At 45.1% G+C, this 20703-nt stretch overlaps 1 protein-coding gene across 4 annotated transcripts in view; it reads right to left on the reverse strand.

Annotated features, from left to right (window-relative positions):
• Positions 1-809: 809 nt before the first annotated feature.
• The window catches only part of BBS4 (Bardet-Biedl syndrome 4), a 224305-nt gene continuing 204411 nt past the window's right edge, over positions 810-20703 (reverse strand). For 2 of the 4 annotated variants that reach the window (XM_068375480.1, XM_068375478.1), the window contains one exon: positions 811-3710. In XM_068375480.1, the coding sequence (XP_068231581.1) occupies positions 3468-3710 (243 nt within the window). In that variant the 3' untranslated portion in view covers positions 811-3467. Of the gene's footprint in view, positions 3711-20703 lie in introns of all 4 variants that reach the window. The other 2 variants (XM_068375477.1, XM_068375479.1) reach the window with 2 other exon arrangements.

Below are 20703 nucleotides of genomic sequence, written 5' to 3' on the forward strand. Positions count from 1 at the left end.
TGGGCATGAATGTAGAGAGAGTTCTGTATGAGAAAGTGATTGTACCAACTGTTATCTATGGATCGGAGTTGTGGGGAATGAAAGTGATGGAGAGACAGAAATTGAATGTTTGATATGAAGTGTCTAAGGAGTATGACTGGTGTATCTCAAGTAGATAGGGTTAGGAACGAAATATTGAGGGTGAGAACGGGTGTAAGAAATGAGTTAGCAGCTAGAGTGGATATGAATGTGTTGAGGTGGTTTGGCCATGTTGAGAGAATGGAAAATGGCTAAAGAAGGTGATGAATGCAAGAGTTGAGGGGAGAAGTACAAGAGGAAGGCCAAGGTTTGGGTGGATGGATGGAGTGAAGGAAGCTTTGGGTGATAGGAAGATAGATGTGAGAGAGGCAAGAGAGCGTGCTAGAAATAGGAATGAATGGCGAGTGATTGTGACACAGTTTCGGTAGGCCCTGCTGCTTCCTCCGGTGCCTTAGATGACAGCGGAGGTAGCAGCAGTAGGGGATTCAGCGTTATGAAGCTTCATCTGTAGTGGATAACGGAGGAGGGTGGGCTGTGGCACCCTAGCAGTACCAGTCGAATTCGGTTGAGACCCTTGTCAGGCTGGGAGGAACGTAGAGAGGAGAGATCCCCTTTTTTGTTTCATTTGTTTGATGTCGGCTACCCCCCAAAATTGGGGGAAGTGCCTTGGTATATGTATGATGTATTAAAGTAGAAGGTGTAAATTCTCGACTTAATTAAAAAGATAAATTTATTGCCGACGTTCGACACAAGTATGGAAAAAGTCTCTTGGGTTCAGGAGAATTTTAATATAAATGAGAAACTATCAAGTATTGCCACAATGCTTCTCATTGCTAAAATCAACACGATGATATCTGATATCTGTCAAATTTTTAATAGACAGAGAAGGCCTCAAATGTAAGAATAAAGAATGATGAAGAGAAAGATACTGTTGATTGACTCTCCCTTGTTACAGTGGGAGGTCATGCGTCTACATGAAGATTTCTCCAGCAGCATGAGTTTAGGTGTTGGTGAAGAAATTAAGGGTTTTGCAGAAAGTATGAGGTAGGTGGATAAATTCAAGGATACAAATTTTATATAAAAATTATGGAAGAATCTGCATCCATAGATAAATATGTAGCTATTCTATGCCATGAGGATCACTTCCCTTCTTAGCAACTGACAGATCCAGATGATCCTGCGAATCGAAAATACTGGGATGCCTACACTTACCTATCACATCATTAGTATAAGCATGAAACAAACATTGCATCATTACCATAGTGATCTTGGGAGAAGAATGGAGTTGTCGGTGAGTACCAGACTATTTTGAAATACAGTTGTCCCTCAGCAATAGCAGAAGGTCCATTTCAGCCCAACCCCCCAGTGCTCAAAACCTACGGAAGGACGGGTATAACTCGCCCTATATTGGTAATTGGTTCCAAAAGAGGTGACTTAAGTAAAAAAGACGAATTGAAATTACTTCTCTAAATTGACTTGTCGCCACAAATTTCCCAGTTCTGTATTTTACTTATAAATGCAATTTGAATAATATATGGTTAATAAGAATCTGTCTTGACTTAGACACATTCTGAACATTAATAATTCAATCAATTGGTTTAAAGGATAATTAAACATCCAAATTAACTCTGAAGTTTGTTGTCACCAAGGCATCCTGTATTAATCCATAAATTCCAATTACTGTAATATGCCCTCAATACAGTATTAAGTGGCAATGGAAATCAAGTACTCATGAAATTTGTACAAAATGTTTTAATATTACAAGACACGTTTAATGGACGGATTCAGTGCAGAGCATGTGTTTTAGAGCCAAATTTCTGTTAATGTGTCATGGAACACCGTCTCCCATCATCATGTATATTGGTCAGCTCTTTAGATGATTTAATGTTCTATTTTTGATTGGGAGTGTTTCTTTTGTGTCATAGTGTGCTTTACTCTACCCATTGGTGTATCAGTATATAACTGTGTTGGTGTACCTTTTGGTGTCAGTTTACTGTATTACTATTAATAGACAATACCAATCAGTATTATTCCCTTTGATCATCATAATCTGCAATTTTCCAATTGATGATATTATCCTGTCTTGTTCTATTTGATATTGGTATATCATGCCTCCATTGTGCAACATGCTGTGATACTGTTGATGGTAGTGTTGGTGTACCATGTTCCCACTAATGATAAGTGTTTTGTTCATGAATTGCTGGTTTAAATGTACAGTACTACTCTACTATGGCAGTATTATTGTGTTTTGCATCTCTTGCCAGTATCATTGTATCTTACTTCTTTGGAGAGCATTACAGTATTTCACTTTACAATGATGTATTTTGCTTCTGTAAATGTCATCAGTACGTTGTGCTTTGTTGATGGCATCAGTTGAGTTATGGTACCACTGATGCTACTGAAGTCATGATCCCATTACTTTATATTGTGGCCATTTGCTATCACTGACAGCATAATTTTATTGTCCTGTAGACAGACTGCTGTGTTTCTACAGTATATGTGGTATTTTTGTCAAGAGTTGGGTTCTGCAAACATAATTCTTAGAAAGCACTACCTCTATATCAAGCCAACCTTTTACTTTTTAAAAGGATGTAAATATGCAAATTGTTATTTATGTATGGATATTCATGTGAAAGAGCGTAAATTTTACAAAGAAAAGTCTAGTTGTTTATTACATACATTAGTGTTCTGTACATTGGCTACCAATATGTTTTTCTTCCCTAGTAGAGGGGTAGTGCCAGCAGTGCACTATAGGCATTACTAAAAGATCTTCTAGTGTCCTTTCCTCCTCTAGCTGCTCTCAGTTGTTAGCCGTTTACTATACCTTCATTCACATTTCCTTTCTTCTATCTTGCTGTCTTACTTCTTTTAACTTTTCCTTAATACTGCTACTGCGGGGTTTGCCTTGTTGCATATGGGTGCTGAATGTTCACCCTGGCCCCAGTAAGCCCAAATTCATAAATCCAAATTACAGTATTTTCTCATGAATATCGAGAAAATATTGTCCACAAGAAAAGTATGGTAGTATGTTCCAATAACACTAAATATATCGTGAATATAATAGATAAACAAATTTACTGCATAAGAAAAATTACTGCATTTAATCCCCACTAAGTGAAGAAAACTAGGGTGTTTTAAAGATGACAGATGTCCATAGAAATAGAACCCATACCCCTCATTATCTCGCAAGTTAATTTGAATACCGGTGCTGACAAAAGCTACTTCTGTGAATACTACCAATCATAAGAAATTAATATGCAAAGTAAATTAGGATATAACTAATCTGGAATTGTTAATTCCTCTTGGTCTCCATACTTGTCCACAAATGACAAATATGCAAAGTTCATGAAAAAGCCTCAAGACCAAATTCTTCCCATATTACTCAATTATTGGCTGACACCACTCTTAGAACAGGTAGTGTACCAAGTGAAGGATATTTTTTCATAAATTTATACTAGATCTTCATCTTTGTATTTATCAGACTCTTCATTTTCCTCAGAGGGAGCCTGTTGGGTGTCCGAATTTGATGCTTCTTGTTCTGATGTTGAGGGAATGGCTGCTGTGTCAGATGTTTCTGATGTCTCTGCTGGGGGATCATGTACTTCAGGATTATGGGTAGATGGTACTAATAAAGTAGAATTCTCAGGAGGATTTATTGCATCACCTTCCTCTTGTGGAGTTCCTCCTACATCCTGCTGAAAAATAGTGAAATTTTGAATTTCTCCAGATATAGAAAGGAAAGTACTAAAAAATTTATACAAATAATTTCATAACCATGACCAAGCAATTACTCTACGTTTAATGTCTACAAAGTTCACTAAATCACTTTCATACAATTGATCAAGAAAACAAGTACAGTATCTGTTTTCACTACAATTAGAATCTTAATTTTCAAAATATTAATACTTAAAAAAATTACAATTTCAATTACATACTGCAAAGAAGAATACCAGGGGATTACAGTACATTATCCTTAACATGAGTAAATTCTATAAAGCAATAAGCTGAAACAATATCTTAATTTAAGATTTCAACTTATTTGACTTTTTTACTTAAGTTTTTTGTGATGTCTTGAATAAGTGTAAGGGCGGTTTGATTTAATCTTAAAATTACATGGAATTATTATAAGTAGTGTATAAAGCCCTGTCCACACAATCGAGCATGCTGGACTGGCAAACAGTGATACCAGACCACAATAGTTAGTGATAATGAAGGTTGAAGACTTCAGAAGCGAGGAAACCACAGGTAGGGGTATAGGATCTGGCAACACTGACCAAATTGTTATTTTGAAGACATGTGATACAGCAATGTGTAGAATATAGAAATCCACTTTTGATGGCATTTGTAGGCTATGAAAAACTTTTTTTTAGTATGTACTGGCCAATTTTGTGGAGAGTCTTGGATTAGTTTGGAGTTCCTCTCAAATATGCATATTTGATTTAGTCTGTTCATGAGCATAGCAAGTGCAAAGTTAATGTGGGTGGAATTCTATCAAACAAATTTCCAATAAACAGCGGAGTACTACTAGGGAATGTGTTGTCACCTATTTAGTTTATCCTCCTCATGGATTTTGTAATGCATAGAACAGTTGAAGATGGTGGAGAAGGATTGGACTAGATTGGTAAACAGGAAATTAGTTGACCTAGAGTATGCAGATGACGCTATCCTTATCAGCAGAACACCACAGGAGTTGCAAAGCTTACTTACCAGAATACAGTACATGAAATATCACAAGGCTGAGCTCAAGATAAATAGAAGACAGAGATGATGAGAATGGAATATGTAATGAAAGATGAAATATTATTGGAAGGAGAAAGAATTAATGAGGTGGAATCATTTTAATATTTAGTACCTATGATCTCTAATACAGGATTTTTGGGCTTAGGCCATGTCGTCCTGATGGAAGTGCCTTCATTAGTAGCTTCCTAGGTATATTTGACTACAGTGATATATCCCAGAGAATTTACCAAAGGTATCCAGAATTCTAACTCCTGGAGCGAATATCCCTTAAAATTTAAAAAGGGATATCGCGTAATATCAGAGGACGTATTCATGACAAGTCTCATTGCTATCTACACCCCTAATAGGGCTTTCGCTTCGAGGGGAAAAGTGGCAAGAATATAGGGGAGTCGTTAAAAGGGCGACGCTCCTACCGTACTGTAAATAGTGTGCCAAATCTCCACCGCGCGGCGCCACCAAGCCATTCTTTCTCTTGTAGCTTCGTTGACCGGTGTTATCCCGTGTTATCTCTCGCTATTTTGGAGTTATTTATCGCTATGATGTCTTCACCAGCCTCATCAGCTTCTGGAAAGTTAAGTAATATCTTTGAATTTTGTAAATGTAAGCTCTTGCCAGTTTTGGTTTTCGATTGAGATCGTAATTAACGTAACAAGAGCTGTTGCCAGCCGGATGGCGTCATGAACGCGGTCGTTCTCTCTTGTACATTTAGTAAGCCAGAACGACTTTTTCCCGGCATTATTTGCTTTAATAACTTTAGCTATTTAGAAATTTTAGTTAGGGATTCTTATATTATGTCATTGTTGTCGTGGATTTGGCTATTTATGATCGAGCCTCACGAGTGCTGGGCTTTCTAGCCTAGGCACCTACACACTTCATGCATGATACAACCTTCCTGGTAAAGTTTTATTGAAGCTCAGGCAATATTTTATACATTTAAGATATTACTGCTTAAAATTTTCCTCTTCCAAGAGAGTTTCGGTGAACGATTCTCAATGCTCCTAGGCTACTAGCCTAGGGGCTTTAGTATACTTTCATACATGTCCCTATTGCTCTTGTATTGTCTTTTAAGGGGAGACTGACACCTCCAATACCTTTTAAGTCGATACTAATCTCCTAGGAGATTTAAGAGCAATCCCCCTTCCCTCTGATTAGCCTAGGCTATCCTCAGTTAGCTTTGCTGTGAACTGAGTTCTGGCAAAGTTTTACTGGGGCGTTTTGCTTTCTTTCTCCAAACCACTGAGTCGGTTTTTAGTTTAGAATGGGACATCAGAGTAATAAGTCTGTGTTAGGCATCTTACTGTCTTGGTGAAATGATTTCCCATGTCAGGTTAAGCTGCCTTTTCAGGAGGCTAAACCTCCCTAGTCCATACGTGGAGAGTTTTTCAATATTAATCTTACCCGTTGATCATGTAGCTGCAGCTCTGCTGCCCGACAGAAAAAACCTACGGGCGGAATACGCCAGCGATCGCTATACAGGTGGGGGTGTACATCAACAGCGCCATCTGTCGAGTAGGTACTCAAGTACTTCTTGTCAACAAAGAACCAATTTTCTCTCTGTCGTGCCACCGGCAAGACCTACTTGATACGCTGTTGTTTCTGGAGTTGATTTTCACGTTATTTGGTGAAGTATTCTCTCTAGTTATTAGCTTTCGCTGTGCAGAAGTTATCCTCAATACTTTCTCACTTTCATTGATTAGATTTTGGATTATTTGTTGACGACGTGGATAGATTTTGGATTTCCCCCCTTTGACTAATTCAAGATGTCTGACCCTACTCAAGTCCCCAAGTACAGGAAGTGTAGCGCTAGGGACTGTTCTAGGCGTCTTCCGAAGGCCTCTATCGATCCGCACACCGTTTGTTCCAATTGTAGGGGTAAAGCCTGTCAATTGGAAGATCGATGTGAGGAATGCGCTGGGCTTTCGGAATTCGATTTTCAAGAATTCCTTAAGTATGCACGTAGGCTAGAGAAGGATAGGATCAGGAGGAGTTCGTCTCGCTCTATTGATTTTTCCTCTCCCCATGCCCCACAACCTATTCCTTCCCCTGTAGTGGTTACACCCGACCCTCCTACTAGCTCTCATCAACCTTCGATGGCGGATATGATGCGTGCCATTCAGGCTCTTGGTGAGAGAGTTGAGTCCTTAGCGAATGACCGCAATCAACTCATGGCTGACGTCAGGGAGTTGAAAGGTAAAAGTGCAGTGGGAAGTGAAGTGAGTGTCAGTGCAGTGAAAAGTGTCAGTGTTACGCATGAGGGTGCGTCTGTTCGTGCCTGTCGTCCTCCCAGTCCGGGACCTCTTGCAAGCTCCCAAGCCCAGGGGAGAAGCAATGTCGTACGACCAAAGGGTTCGACAGGCCTTGATCAGCGGACAGACGTTCCCTCCGTGGTTGAGGACATATCTTGCCGAGATCGTCCCACCCACAAACACGAGTGAGCCCATTCATTCCTCGTCTGCGGAAGAGGTTTCTCGACAGAAACGCTGGACCAAGGTCTCACGACCTCTCAAGCGCAAGGTCCCTTCCGAGCGAGTCCAACGGCCCAGGTGTAGCCACTGGGTCAGTTCGGACTCGCCGCAGTCCTCCGAAGACTGCACACCTCCCAAGAGAGGTAGGGTGGTTCCGCAGCAGGCAATCACTCCGTCTGTTGCCGCACCAGCCGCTGTAGACCCTAAGTGGTCTTTGCTGCAGTCTATTCAGACTCAGCTAGCTTCCTTCATGCAGGAGTATCGTGCTGAGAAGGTTGATGCTGCACCCGTTAGCCTACAACCTGCCACGGTTGTGCGCCCAGCTGACACTGCGGCTGACTGCTCCCACACTCCGGCTGTGAGAGCTCCACCACCTATGCGCAGTCGACCCTGCCAGACGCATGTTGACGTTAGCCGACGTGCAGCACCCTCCGTTGACGTGCGTGAGCTACCGCATCAGCAGGAAGGTGGAGTCAAGCTGCCGTGTTTTGACGCGGTGCGTCAGTCTCCGCAACCCACGGTGGTCCCCACCACGCACCACCACTCCGCTTTGGTTGTTGCCAGCTCTCAGACTGACCAACAGCGGCATGACGTTGGATCCAGTGCAGCTACGCATGCACCCGTGCTGCCGGATTCAGCCGTTCAGCTTTTATCTCCTCCTTTGCCGCTTCCTCCTCAGCATTCGGATGAAGGAATCTCTGATGACGACGAAGCTGCGCATTTGGACGACCAACACTCCGACATAGATGAACCCAAGACTACGCCTCCCTCCTTAGACTTTAGGAAAGTCCTTGGCCTGTTTAAGGAGTTGTATCCGGACCAGTTTGTGTCTGCAGCTCCACGCTCACCTCCCTCTGAGTTCGCTTTAGGCATGCAGTCAGCAGCTCCTGCCTTTACGAAGCTCGTACTCGCTCGCTCGTCCAAGAGAGCTTTTAGGGTACTGGGAGAGTGGTTGCAGGCCAAGAAGCAGCTTGGGAAGACATCCTTCTTGTTTCCCCCAGCCAAGCTTGCTTCCAGATCTAGCGTCTGGTATGCCACGGGAGAGGTTCTCGGCTTGGGAGTTCCTGCCTCTGCCCAGGGCGACTTCTCAAGTCTGGTAGACTCTCCCCGCAGACTGGCTATGAGACGCTCCAAGATTTGCTGGACTTCTTCGGACATGGACCATCTTTTTAAGGGAGTTTTCCGTGCGTTCAAGATCTTTAACTTCCTGGACTGGTGTTTGGGAGCGTTGAGCAGGAAGACCTCCCCTTCGGATAAGGATTCTGCCATGCTCATCATGTCCTGCATGGACAAAGCCATACGGGATGGGTCTGGCGAGCTTGCGGCTTCTTTCGTGTCTGGAGTTCTCAAGAAGCGGGATCACCTTTGCTCCTTCTTGTCGGCGGGAGTCACCCCATGTCAGAAGTCAGAACTGATGTTTGCTCCGCTATCGAAGTGTCTCTTTCCTGAAGAGTTGATCAAGGGGATTGCCGCCTCGTTGATCCAGAAAGACACTCATGACCTGGTGGCGTCATCTGCACGTAAAGTCACAGCTTTACCTTCCGTGCCTAGACCTAGGATGGACACACCAGCGTCTAGGTTCATTCCGCCCTTTCGTGGCAGAACCTCCAGCAGAGGAGGTACTCGTGCCGTTAGTCAACGTGGCAACAAGAAGAAGGGTTCCAAGTCCTCAAAAGGCAGAGTCTGACTGCCACCTTCTTCAGACAGCAGTGGGAGCCAGGCTCAAGAACTACTGGCAGGCCTGGGAGAACAGGGGTGCAGACGCACAGTCTGTGAAGTTACTCAGAGAGGGGTACAGGATTCCATTCTTGCGCAAGCCCCCTCTAGCAACAACTCCCATCGACCTCTCTCCCAGGTACAGAGAGGAGGACAAGAGGCTAGCTTTACAGCAAGAGGTGTCTCTCTTGCTACAAAAGGGAGCGGTAGTCATAGTCCGGGACCATCAATCCCCGGGCTTCTACAACCGTCTCTTCTTAGTGGCGAAGAAGACAGGAGGGTGGAGACCGGTGCTAGACGTCAGTGCTCTAAATGTCTTTGTCACCAAGCAGACGTTCACCATGGAGACGACGAAGTCGGTTCTAGCATCGGTCAGGAAGGAAGACTGGATGGTCTCGTTAGACCTAAAGGACGCGTACTTTCACGTCCCCATCCACCCAGATTCCCAACCTTTTCTAAGGTTCGTTTTTGGGAAGGTGGTATACCAGTTCCAAGCCCTGTGCTTTGGCCTAAGCACGGCACCTCTAGTGTTTACCAAACTGATGAGGAATATTGCCAAATTCCTGCATTTAGCAGACATCAGAGCCTCCCTCTATTTGGACGACTGGCTTTTAAGAGCTGCGTCAAGTCGTCGCTGTCTGGAGAATCTAAAATGGACTCTGGATCTGACCAAGGAATTGGGTCTCCTGGTCAATATGGAAAAGTCCCAACTCGTCCCATCCCAAACTATAGTATATCTAGGTATAGAGATTCAGAGTCAAGCTTTTCGGGCTTTTCCGTCGGCCCCCAGAATCAGTCAAGCCCAAGAATGCATCCAGAGCATGCTGAAGAAGAACCGATGTTCAGTCAGACAGTGGATGAGTCTGATAGGGACGCTTTCATCGCTGGACCAGTTCATCGCGTTAGGGAGACTCCACCTCCGACCCCTTCAGTATCACCTAGCTGCTCACTGGAGAAAGGACATGACGCTAGAAGCGGTCTCAGTTCCTATCTCCGAGAAGATGAAGTCTGCACTGACTTGGTGGAAGAACAACATTCTGCTCAGGGAAGGTCTACCACTGGCTGTTCAGACCCCCGACCACCTTCTCTTCTCGGACGCATCGGACACGGGCTGGGGTGCGACACTGGACGGTCGGGAATGCTCGGGCACGTGGAATTCGGATCAAAGAGCACTGCACATCAACTGCAAGGAGCTACTGGCAGTTCATCTGGCCTTGAGAAGCTTCAAGTCCCTCCTTCTAGGCAAGGTGGTGGAAGTGAACTCCGACAACACCACAGCCTTGGCGTACATCTCCAAGCAAGGAGGGACTCATTCGATGACGTTGTTCGAGATCGCAAGGGACCTCCTCACCTGGTCAAGAGATCGAAAAATATCTCTAGTAACGAGGTTCATTCAAGGCGACATGAATGTCATGGCAGACCGCCTCAGCCGGAAGGGTCAGATCATCCCAACAGAATGGACCCTTCACAAGAATGTTTGCAACAGACTATGGGCCTTGTGGGGTCAGCCCACCATAGATCTGTTCGCTACCTCGATGACCAAGAGGCTCCCAAATTATTGCTCACCGATTCCGGACCCAGCAGCAGTTCACATAGATGCCTTTCTTCTGGATTGGTCCCATCTAGACCTTTATGCGTTCCCCCCGTTCAAGATTGTCAACAAGGTACTACAGAAGTTCGCCTCTCACGAAGGGACAAGGTTGACGTTGGTTGCTCCCCTCTGGCCCGCGAGAGAATGGTTCACCGAGGTACTGCAATGGCTAGTAGACGTTCCCAGGACTCTTCCTCTAAGAGTGGACCTTCTGCGTCAGCCGCATGTAAAGAAGGTACACCCAAGCCTCCACGCTCTTCGTCTGACTGCCTTCAGACTATCGAAAGACTCTCAAGAGCTAGAGGCTTTTCGAAGGAGGCAGCCAGAGCGATTGCCAGAGCAAGGAGGACATCCACTCTCAAGGTCTACCAGTCAAAATGGGAAGTCTTCCGAAGCTGGTGCAAGGCGAATTCAGTATCCTCAACCAGTACCTCTGTAACTCAGATAGCTGACTTCCTTTTACACCTAAGGAAGGTAAGATCCCTTTCAGCTCCTACGATCAAAGGTTACAGAAGCATGTTGGCAGCAGTCTTCCGCCACAGAGGCTTAGATCTTTCCAACAACAAAGATCTACAGGACCTCCTTAAGTCTTTTGAGACCTCGAAGGAGCGTCGGTTGGCCACACCAGGTTGGAACTTAGACGTGGTTTTAAGGTTCCTGATGTCAGCAAGGTTCGAACCGCTTCAATCAGCCTCTTTTAAAGATCTCACTTTGAAGACTCTTTTCCTCGTCTGCTTAGCAACAGCTAAAAGAGTCAGTGAGATACACGCCTTCAGCAGGAACATAGGATTTACATCTGAAACGGCTACATGTTCCTTACAGCTTGGTTTTTTAGCTAAAAACGAACTCCCTTCTCGTCCTTGGCCCAAATCGTTCGAGATTCCAAGTCTGTCCAGTTTGGTTGGAAACGAACAAGAGAGAGTACTATGCCCTGTAAGAGCTCTTAAGTACTATTTAAGACGTACGAAGCCATTACGAGGACAATCAGAAGCTTTATGGTGCTCTATTAAGAAACCTGCTTTACCGATGTCGAAGACCGCAGTTTCTTATTACATCAGACTTTTGATTAGAGAAGCTCATTCTCATCTGAATGAGGAAGACCATGCTTTGCTGAAGGTAAGGACACATGAAGTTAGAGCTGTCGCAACTTCAGTGGCCTTCAAACAAAACAGATCTCTGCAGAGTGTAATGGATGCAACCTATTGGAGAAGCAAGTCAGTGTTCGCATCATTTTACCTTAAAGATGTCCAGTCTCTTTACGAGAACTGCTACACCCTGGGACCATTCGTAGCAGCGAGTGCAGTAGTAGGTGAGGGCTCAACCACTACATTCCCATAATCCCATAACCTTTTTTAATCTTTCTCTTGAAATGTTTTTATTGTTGTTTTTGGGTTGTACGGAAGGCTAAGAAGCCTTTCGCATCCTGGTTGATTTGGCGGGTGGTCAAATTCTTTTCTTGAGAAGCGCCTAGATTAGAGGTTGTGATGAGGTCCTTTAGTATGGGTTGCAGCCCTTCATACTTCAGCACCTAGGAGTCGCTCAGCATCCTAAGAGGATCGCGAGGCTCAGTAAGGAAGACGTACTTAAAAAGGCAGAGTAATTGTTCAAGTCGACTTCCTTACCAGGTACTTATTAATTTTATGTTTGTTATTTTGAATAACTGCTAAAATGAAATACGGAATACTTAGCTTCTAATGTTAACATGTATGCTGGTCTCCACCCACCCCCCTGGGTGTGAATCAGCTACATGATCAACGGGTAAGATTAATATTGAAAAATGTTATTTTCATTAGTAAAATAAATTTTTGAATATACTTACCCGTTGATCATGAATTAAAGGACCCGCCCTTCCTCCCCATAGAGACCCAGTGGACCGAGGAGAAAATTGGTTCTTTGTTGACAAGAAGTACTTAAGTACCTACTCGACAGATGGCGCTGTTGATGTACACCCCCACCTGTATAGCGATCGCTGGCGTATTCCGCCCGTAGGTTTTTTCTGTCGGGCAGCAGAGCTGCAGCTACATGATCAACGGGTAAGTATATTCAAAAATTTATTTTACTAATGAAAATAACATTTTGTATGACCATCCTTCCTTCCTTGGTCTAGCAGACAGTCCTGTGCTGGTAGATCTTAGACCGGAGAAATTACTTCTTCACTGTCTAAGGTCTCTGGTACAAGATTCTGTTCTCTTGTGAGATTGTGTCCTGTGTGCTGCTTTCTCACTTGACTAACCCAACCTGGGGAAATAATTTCTCCTACCTGAGGTTACTCCATGAGATCAGAATCCTTTAAGTTGGGTGGTGCCTTCGGGCATTACCTTACTTATAGGACACCTACCCCTTCCCCTCTGTCTCTTTCGTGTTGGATGAGCCATCACCCTCCCTGGCCGTCATTCTACATTTGACCCTAAGGGTAATTTGTAGAACTGGCCTGAGGTTCCCTGTCTGCCGCCGGCAGGTACCCTCGTATTCTTTAGAGTGTTCTTCAGTCCTCCCTTGGACTGCCTTCCATAGCCCATGTGGATGGGATATGGTTGGGTGGAAGCCCAAATATAATTCCCCCTTCCACTTGAACCCTCATTCTGGATGTAGGCCGGCAAGGCTGAGCCTTTGCCTTCCTCCATCCTCTCTTTTTCTCTGCCTTTCATTTTACTGGGCCGGTCGCCGACAGCTAGTAGCTGCCGGCGGCCATGTCGATTGTCTGCCGGCCGGCAGTTGCTCTGTCGCCGCTTGCCGTGGGTGTCGCTGATCGACGACCCAACGACAATAGAAATACTGGGGCCAGCTGCCGGCTACTAAGTTGCCGGCCGGCAGCTGGCCACCCATAACCTAGACATTTGCCGACGGGTCTTACTTGATGGAAGGATCCTTCAGCTGCCGGCCGGCAGACCTGCTGCCGGCGGCCTGCCGTCGATTACTCTGAAGACAGTAACTGCCTTCAATAACCCAGAATAGACCGGCATATGCCGGCCAGCCCGGCATGTGCCGGCCAGCCCGGCATGTGCCGGAAGGCCCAGCAGGACTGGCGGCATGCCGCCGAGTCAGTGCTGTAGCCCAAAAGTTTTTTCCAACCTACAAGGTGCTTCATGGGCAGCCTATTGTGAGACCATCACATATAAGAGAGCGATTCTCTCTACTAATTAATGGTTATCAACCATTATTGTTTTTAATCCCCAATATTGAACCTAGAAGATTGTGTTAAGAAGACACTATATCAAAGGATATCATCTTCCCCTAAAATTCGTTAAGAATTTAGTGTTCAATATCGGAGGGGGTCATAGCAATGGGCTGGACAGGAAACACATGTAGGTGTATTTCCTATCTCTAGCTTACCCTATTCAAGCTAATATTATTAATATGTATGTGGAAATCTGAGAATTTCACCGAATACTTATATGCTTTTCCTTCCTTACAGGAGGAGCATCCCGAGTGCGGGAACAACTTTTGCAGGGTCCGTAGTAAGAACTTCTACGGCCATGGCATGTGCAGGGCCCATGCTCCCTGCACAGTCACCAAGGGGGCTCTCAAGTACTGGGACCCACAGGTATTTACTGTTTGTGAAAAACTGGTGAAAGAGGCTTTTGATGACCAAAAGTCTACTGAGTCAAGGGACGCAGCAAGGGAGATGCTGCGAAAATGGGTCGGGGGCTTCCAGAAGAACACCTCTGGCCCATACCTTCCTAATGAGAGGATGAGGGCTTGTCTTTTCCCTAGAGCATCTTCGGATGCGGTTATTCCCCAGGCTCAACCAGAGATTCCCCTTGTCCAGATTCCGGTAGAATCTGAAGTTTCGGATGCCCTGGAGAGCATCCAATTGGAGGACATGTCAGTTGTCTCGGAGGAGACAGAACAATCTCCTAGTGGAGGAACTGGATCAGGCGGATGACGTACCACCTGAGGCCGAAGTCGAGAAAACCAAAACGATTTTGGTATCATCAGCCACGGTGACTGAGCCGGTACCTTCGACTTCTTCCACTGCACCCCAGTTAGATTCCATCACGAGTATGTTGCACTCGCTGTTGTCTATGGTGCAGGACATTCAGAAGAAATCGTCCGAGAAAGAAGCTTCTCTTCGGACGGAAATGCATCAGCTGGTTGCAACACGTTTAGCCCCGAAGAAGCTAAACGTCAAGGATCTGCCCGCCTTCTCTGACGTCAACCCCTGGAGGTACGCAGAGCATATGCCTATGTCGGGGGGGGGGGAAGATCTTCCTCTCAGAGAAACTGGGCACTGTCCCAGTAGAGGAAATTGAGTTTTGGCCCAGCAAAGGGGCCTATCCGGATTGCTATATCCGTCTGAAGACGGAACCTGCATCCAAAGCGGAGACAGAGCCGAAGGAGACCATCGTCCTTGAACTCTCTAAGGCCCAGGCCTTATATACAACCACCTTGAAGGAGAGGGCCTTTACTAGCTCCAAGGTGCCGGCTCTCGGCAAGGAGCACCCGTCCTTCATTGCTGACCCCAAACATGCCTTTCCCTTTATGGACAAAGGGATTAAGGCAGTTGAGGCAGGGAAACCTTGCCCTACACTGGAAGAGTGTAGACCCTTCTCTCTTGCCTTTCCATCAGACGATGCAGACTGGAAGGATGTCCACAACACCTTCACAGTCGGGAAGCTGGAGGCAGATATTACCGGACGATAGTTCGGCAAAGACCTCCCGAAGTTATCAGACTTTGTCCTGCGCAGGGAACAGGAGACAAAAGAACGTCTTGCTGCTTCCATGTCTCTGCAGACTGGCCTAGAGACTATGGCAAGCATCCTGGATACTCCAGACATGTACATGGTCTTCGCCAAATCTCATTTGGCGACAGTCGCCAAGGACCTGTACAACTTTCGGGCTTGCAGAGAGTTCGTGTTCGCCTCAGCTGCGGTGAGACACGAACCAAGGACTTCCAACATCTGGGGAAAAGACCTCTTCCCAAGCGAAGTGGTCAAAGAGGTCGTGGACAAAGCCGCAATAGAGAACAGAAATCTCCTCTCCAAATGGGGCTTGTCCTCTAAAAGAAAATCTTCAGCTGATGAGGGTCCCCAGCCGAAGAATAAGTCGAAACGACCAAGAGTGCCCTCTCGGCCGAAACAACAGCAACAGCTTCCCATGGCCACGGTGCCCCAGACGGTGGCACAACCACCCACCACCTTCCAACTGGTGCCCCAAACGCTGGCGACCCAATCGCCTGTGTTCACCCCAGTTTTCAAAAGGCAGTCAACAACCTTTAAGCCGAAGTCTCGAGGCTCCTTTTGAGGATCCTCTAGACGCCCCTTCAGAGGTATGGGCAACAAGGGTGGACGTGGCCAAGGAGGTAAATCCTCCAACCAGCACTCAAAGTGAGATGCTACCGGTAGGAGGGAGACTTTTCCTCTTACGGGATCGTTGGACCTTCGATCCCTGGGCCCACAGCCTAATCAAGAACGGACTAGGGTGGAGTTGGAGCTCAACTCCACCAAACTTCCCTCAATTCTTCCAACACTCAACCCCTATACTGGAAGAATATGTTCATGAACTCTTGAACAAAAGAGTTATAAGGAAGGCGAAGTCCATCAGATTCCAAGGAAGGCTATTTTGTGTTCCGAAGAAGGACTCGGAAAAGCTCAAAGTTCTGGACTTATCACCACTCAACAAGTTCATAGTGAACTACAAGTTCAAAATGCTGACGCCTCAACACATAAGGACCCTTTTGCCCAAACGGGCATACACAGTCCCCATAGACATGATGGATGCGTACTGGCACGTTCCAATCAGCCGTCAAGTTTCCCCCTACCTAGGGTTCAAACTACAGAAAAGAAAGTACGTTTTCAGAGCCATGCCCTTCGGTCTGAACATAGCTCCAAGGGTATTCACCAAGCTTGCGAATGCAGTCATTCATCAACTACGCCTAAAGAGAATCCAGGTGGTAGCCTACCTGGACGACTGGCTGGTGTGGGCAGCATCCGTGGAAGAGTGCATGCAAGCCTCCAAGTAAGTGATCTGGTTCCTGGAACACTTAGGATTCAAGATCAACTTGGAAAAATCACGACTAACTCCTGCTCAAAAGTTTGTGGCTGGGCATCCACTGGGACTTGCAGTCACACTGCCTTTCCATTCCGTCAAAGAAGAGGAAAGAGATAGCAGGATCTGTCAAAAGACTCCTTCAATCCGCCAGGATATCAAGAAGCCAACATGAGAGTGTTGGGGTCCCTCCAGTTCGCCTCGGTGACAGATCCAGTATTGAGAGCAAAATTAAAAGATGCATCAGGAGTTTGGAGAAAATACGCATCAAACGCTCGAAGAGATCTACAAAGACCGATACCAAATGGTCTGCGATCACTACTCAAGCCATGGTCGGAGGCCAAGAACCTAAAGAACAAGGTACCCTTGTAACCACCTCCACCGTCAGTCACCGTTCACACGGATGCCTCAAAAGAAGGGTAGGGAGGTCACTCTCATCATCGGAAAGTCCAAGGAACCTGGTCTCCCCTCTTCAAAACTTTCCACATCAATTTTCTGGAAGCCATGGCAGTTTTTCTCTCTCTGAAGAAACTGAAACTCCGCTGCTCAATTCACATCCGTCTGGTTCTAGACAGCGAAGTCATAATGAGATACCTAAACCGACAGGGGTCGAGATCGCCTCACATAATCCAAGTGATACTGGCCATCCTCCGTCTAGCGGAGAAGAAGAGATGGCACTTGTCAGCAGTCCACCTTCAAGGGTTCCGCAATGTGACAGCGGACGCTCTATCCAGGATCAACCCGATAGAGTCAGAATGGTCCCTAGACGCAAGATCATTCTCTTTCATATTACGTAAAGTCCCAGGACTGCAGATAGACCTCTTCACAACGAGCGACAAGAAGAAGCTACCCCGGTACGTAGCCCCGTACGAGGATCCTCTACCGGAAGCAATGGATGCAATGTTGGATCCTTCTCTCTGGTTACGGTTCTTTCCCTTTGCCTACACAGACACCGAATAGTCTGGCCTATTCTTTACAGATTCTCCTCTGTCCTCATACACCTGACAACACTGAGATTACTAAACAATTCTTCTTCACCCTAGGGGTTAACTACGGCAATGTAATTGTTCAGTGGCTACTTTCATCTTGGTAAGGGTAGAAGAGACTCTTTAGCTATGGTAAGCAGCTCTTCTAGGAGAAGGACACTCCAAAATCAAACCATTGTTCTCTAGTCTTGGGTAGTGCTATAGCCTCTGTACCATGGCCTTCCACTGTCTTGGGTTAGAGTTCTCTTGCTTGAGGGTACACTCAGGCACACTGTTGTATCTAGTTTCTCTTTCTCTTGTTTTGTTGAAGTTTTTATTGTTTATATAGGAAATATTTATTTAAATGTTGTTACTATTCTTAAAATATTTTATTTTTCCTTGTTTCCTTTCCTCACTGAGCTATTTTCCCTGTTGGGGCCCCTGGGCTTATAGCATCCTGCTTTTCCAACTAGGGTTGTAGCTTAGCATTTAATAATAATAATAATAATAATAATGTCCATAGATTGGAACAGATGGTCCAAGATCTACCTATTCCCTCCAACCAACCTTCTGCTGAAAGTCCTCGACAAACTGAGATCCTTTCGAGGGACAGCAGCAACAGTGGCCCACAAGTGGCCCAACAGCATCTGGTTCCCTCTAGTAACGGAACTACGCCTGAAGCTGATCCCGTTGCTAGACTCGGTTCTGACTCAGCAAGTGCAGAAATTGACTGTCTCAGCTTCATCAGAGAAAACCCAGAATCTTCATCTCATGATTTTCTCGCCTTAGCGGTCAAGAAATGGTTTGGGATTTCTAGGGACAGTATTAACCCTTTTACCCCCAGGCTATTTGGAACTTTCCAGCCCTTAACCCCCAGGGGTTATTTTTTTTCAAGCACATTTTGCAGTATATTTTTTTTAAATTGCTCTAACAGCCTTAATTTTCATCATAGAGAGGTCAGGTTGGTCTCATTCTCTTGGAAAATGCCTGAAGTTTCTCAAAAAATTACCAAAATTATGAAAAAAAATGTAAATAGCAGTTTTGTGCAAGGACGTACCGGTACATCAATGGGGGTAAAGGGATGAGTTTTGTGAAACGTACCAGTACGTCCTTTGGGGGTAAAAGGGTTAACTTCTTAGAAGAATACAAGTCAAAGTCAACAAGAAGACAATATGAGTCTTCCTGGAAGAAATGGGTTGCCTTTGTCAAGGCGAAGAAACCTAAGGAGATTTCTACGGATTTCTGTTTGTCCTTCTTCATCCATCTTCATGAACAAGGTTTAGCAGCCAATACGATTACTACATGTAAATCTGCCCTAGCCAGACCAATGCTTTACGCCTTCCAGGTAGATTTCCAATGAGATCTTCAACAAGATTCCTAAAGCCTGCGCTAAACCTCGGCCCGCAGCTCTTCCAAAGCCCATTTCTTGGTCTTTGGATAAGGTTCTTCACTTAGCATCAACCCTGAACAATGAAGATTGCTCTCTGAAAGACTTGACTCAAAAGGTGATATTCTTATTTGCACTAGCCTCAGGAGCTAGAGTTAGCGAAATAGTGGCCCTCTCGAGGGATGTTGGCCACATTCAGTTCACAGACAGCGGAGAACTGAACCTCTTTCCGGACCAGACGTTTCTCGCCAAGAACGAGCTACCCACTAAGAATCTGCCCTCTGAAGGAAGAAGCATCCCTCTGCCCAGTGGCATGCCTAAAGGTCTATCTTCGTAGAACTCCAGACTTTAAGGGAGGTCAGCTTTTCAGGGGAGAGACTTCCGGTTCAACGTTATCCTTGAAACAGTTAAGGGCGAAAATCACCTATTTTATACACAGAGCGGATCCAGAAAGTACACCCGCAGGTCATGATTTGAGAAAAGTTGCCTCGTCTCTGAATTTCTTTCAGACGATGTTGTTTGAAAGCCTTCGTGCCTATACTGGATGGAAGTCGACCAGAGTTTTCTTCAAACACTATGCGAAGCAATTACAAGAAATAAAATTTCATGTGGTGGCGGCAGGCAGTGTAATAAAACCTGGCGCTTGATTACTGCGAAAAACAGTGCACTATTTGGGACTTTTAGTGAAGGGTGTACATGATACACTCTCAAGGCATATCATGTTGAGTATTGTGTTTAGTGATGACACTATAGACTGTCCTATTCACACGGGTGACTTTAAGCATAACAGACTAACACAAGTGCCAGGCATACCTATATGAACAGTGTTGCTAGTAAGAACAGAATACATAGTGAAATTCTTATATTTCCCATAGAGTGGCTGGTGTTTCCTTTTCAGGTGAAACTGATTTTATTTCTGTTATTACTGTTTAAGCTTCTATGCAGAATTTTTCAGTGTAATATGTAATTGAATACAACTATGATTTCTAATTTTATTGTAATAAACAATAGAAGGAATCTTTGAGTCTCTTTCGCCTAAAACATTCTAGTTTAAGAATAAAGTCAGAGCATCCTTGATTCTTTTAATATTTAAGAAAATATTGGGAACTAAGATTACTACTGTTCCAAGCAAACATGTAGGAACTGATTGTACTAGACTGTTCATTTTACTGTTTAAGGTTTCCTACACGTATATAAACCTGTCTGTCTCTTTAACAACAGACCCGGGAGGTACCAGTGACCTGCACAGATCAATACCATCCAAGTACAGTACAAACTATGCTTTACGTGGTTGATGACACTAATATGCAAACTGTTTGCGAGATTGTTTCCTTGAACTCACAATCCTTGGATTTTTTCCTTGAGTCTGCCCAGACTCATCCCTGTAGGGGGCAGGAAGCACTGACATATTTCATGATCAGCTGATTGATGTATAACGGTAACATCAAGTGTCTCTAGGTCTAGAAGACCGAAAGGAAAAATTTATCTCGAGATAAACGGCACTATTGAAAATCCACAGATACATTAATGCTCTGGTAAACTTCCATCAGGACGACATGGCCTAAGCCCAAAAAACGGATTTTGAGCGAAGCGAACAATCTATTTTTGAGTGAGGTAGCCATGTCATCCTGATGGACCCACCCTCTTTTTGACAAAAGGATAATGAATCCCTCCCTATGGTACTGTTTCTGCAACACCTAAAAAGCTACAAAGAATGGCTTGGTGGTGCTGCGCGGTGGCGATTTGGCGCACTATACAGTACGGTAGGAGCGTCACCTTTTTAACGACTCTCCTATATTCTTGCCACTTTTCCCCTCGAAGCGAAAGTGCTAT

The sequence above is a fragment of the Palaemon carinicauda genome, chromosome 6 (assembly GCF_036898095.1).
Source record: "Palaemon carinicauda isolate YSFRI2023 chromosome 6, ASM3689809v2, whole genome shotgun sequence".
Lineage (NCBI taxonomy): Eukaryota > Metazoa > Arthropoda > Malacostraca > Decapoda > Palaemonidae > Palaemon > Palaemon carinicauda.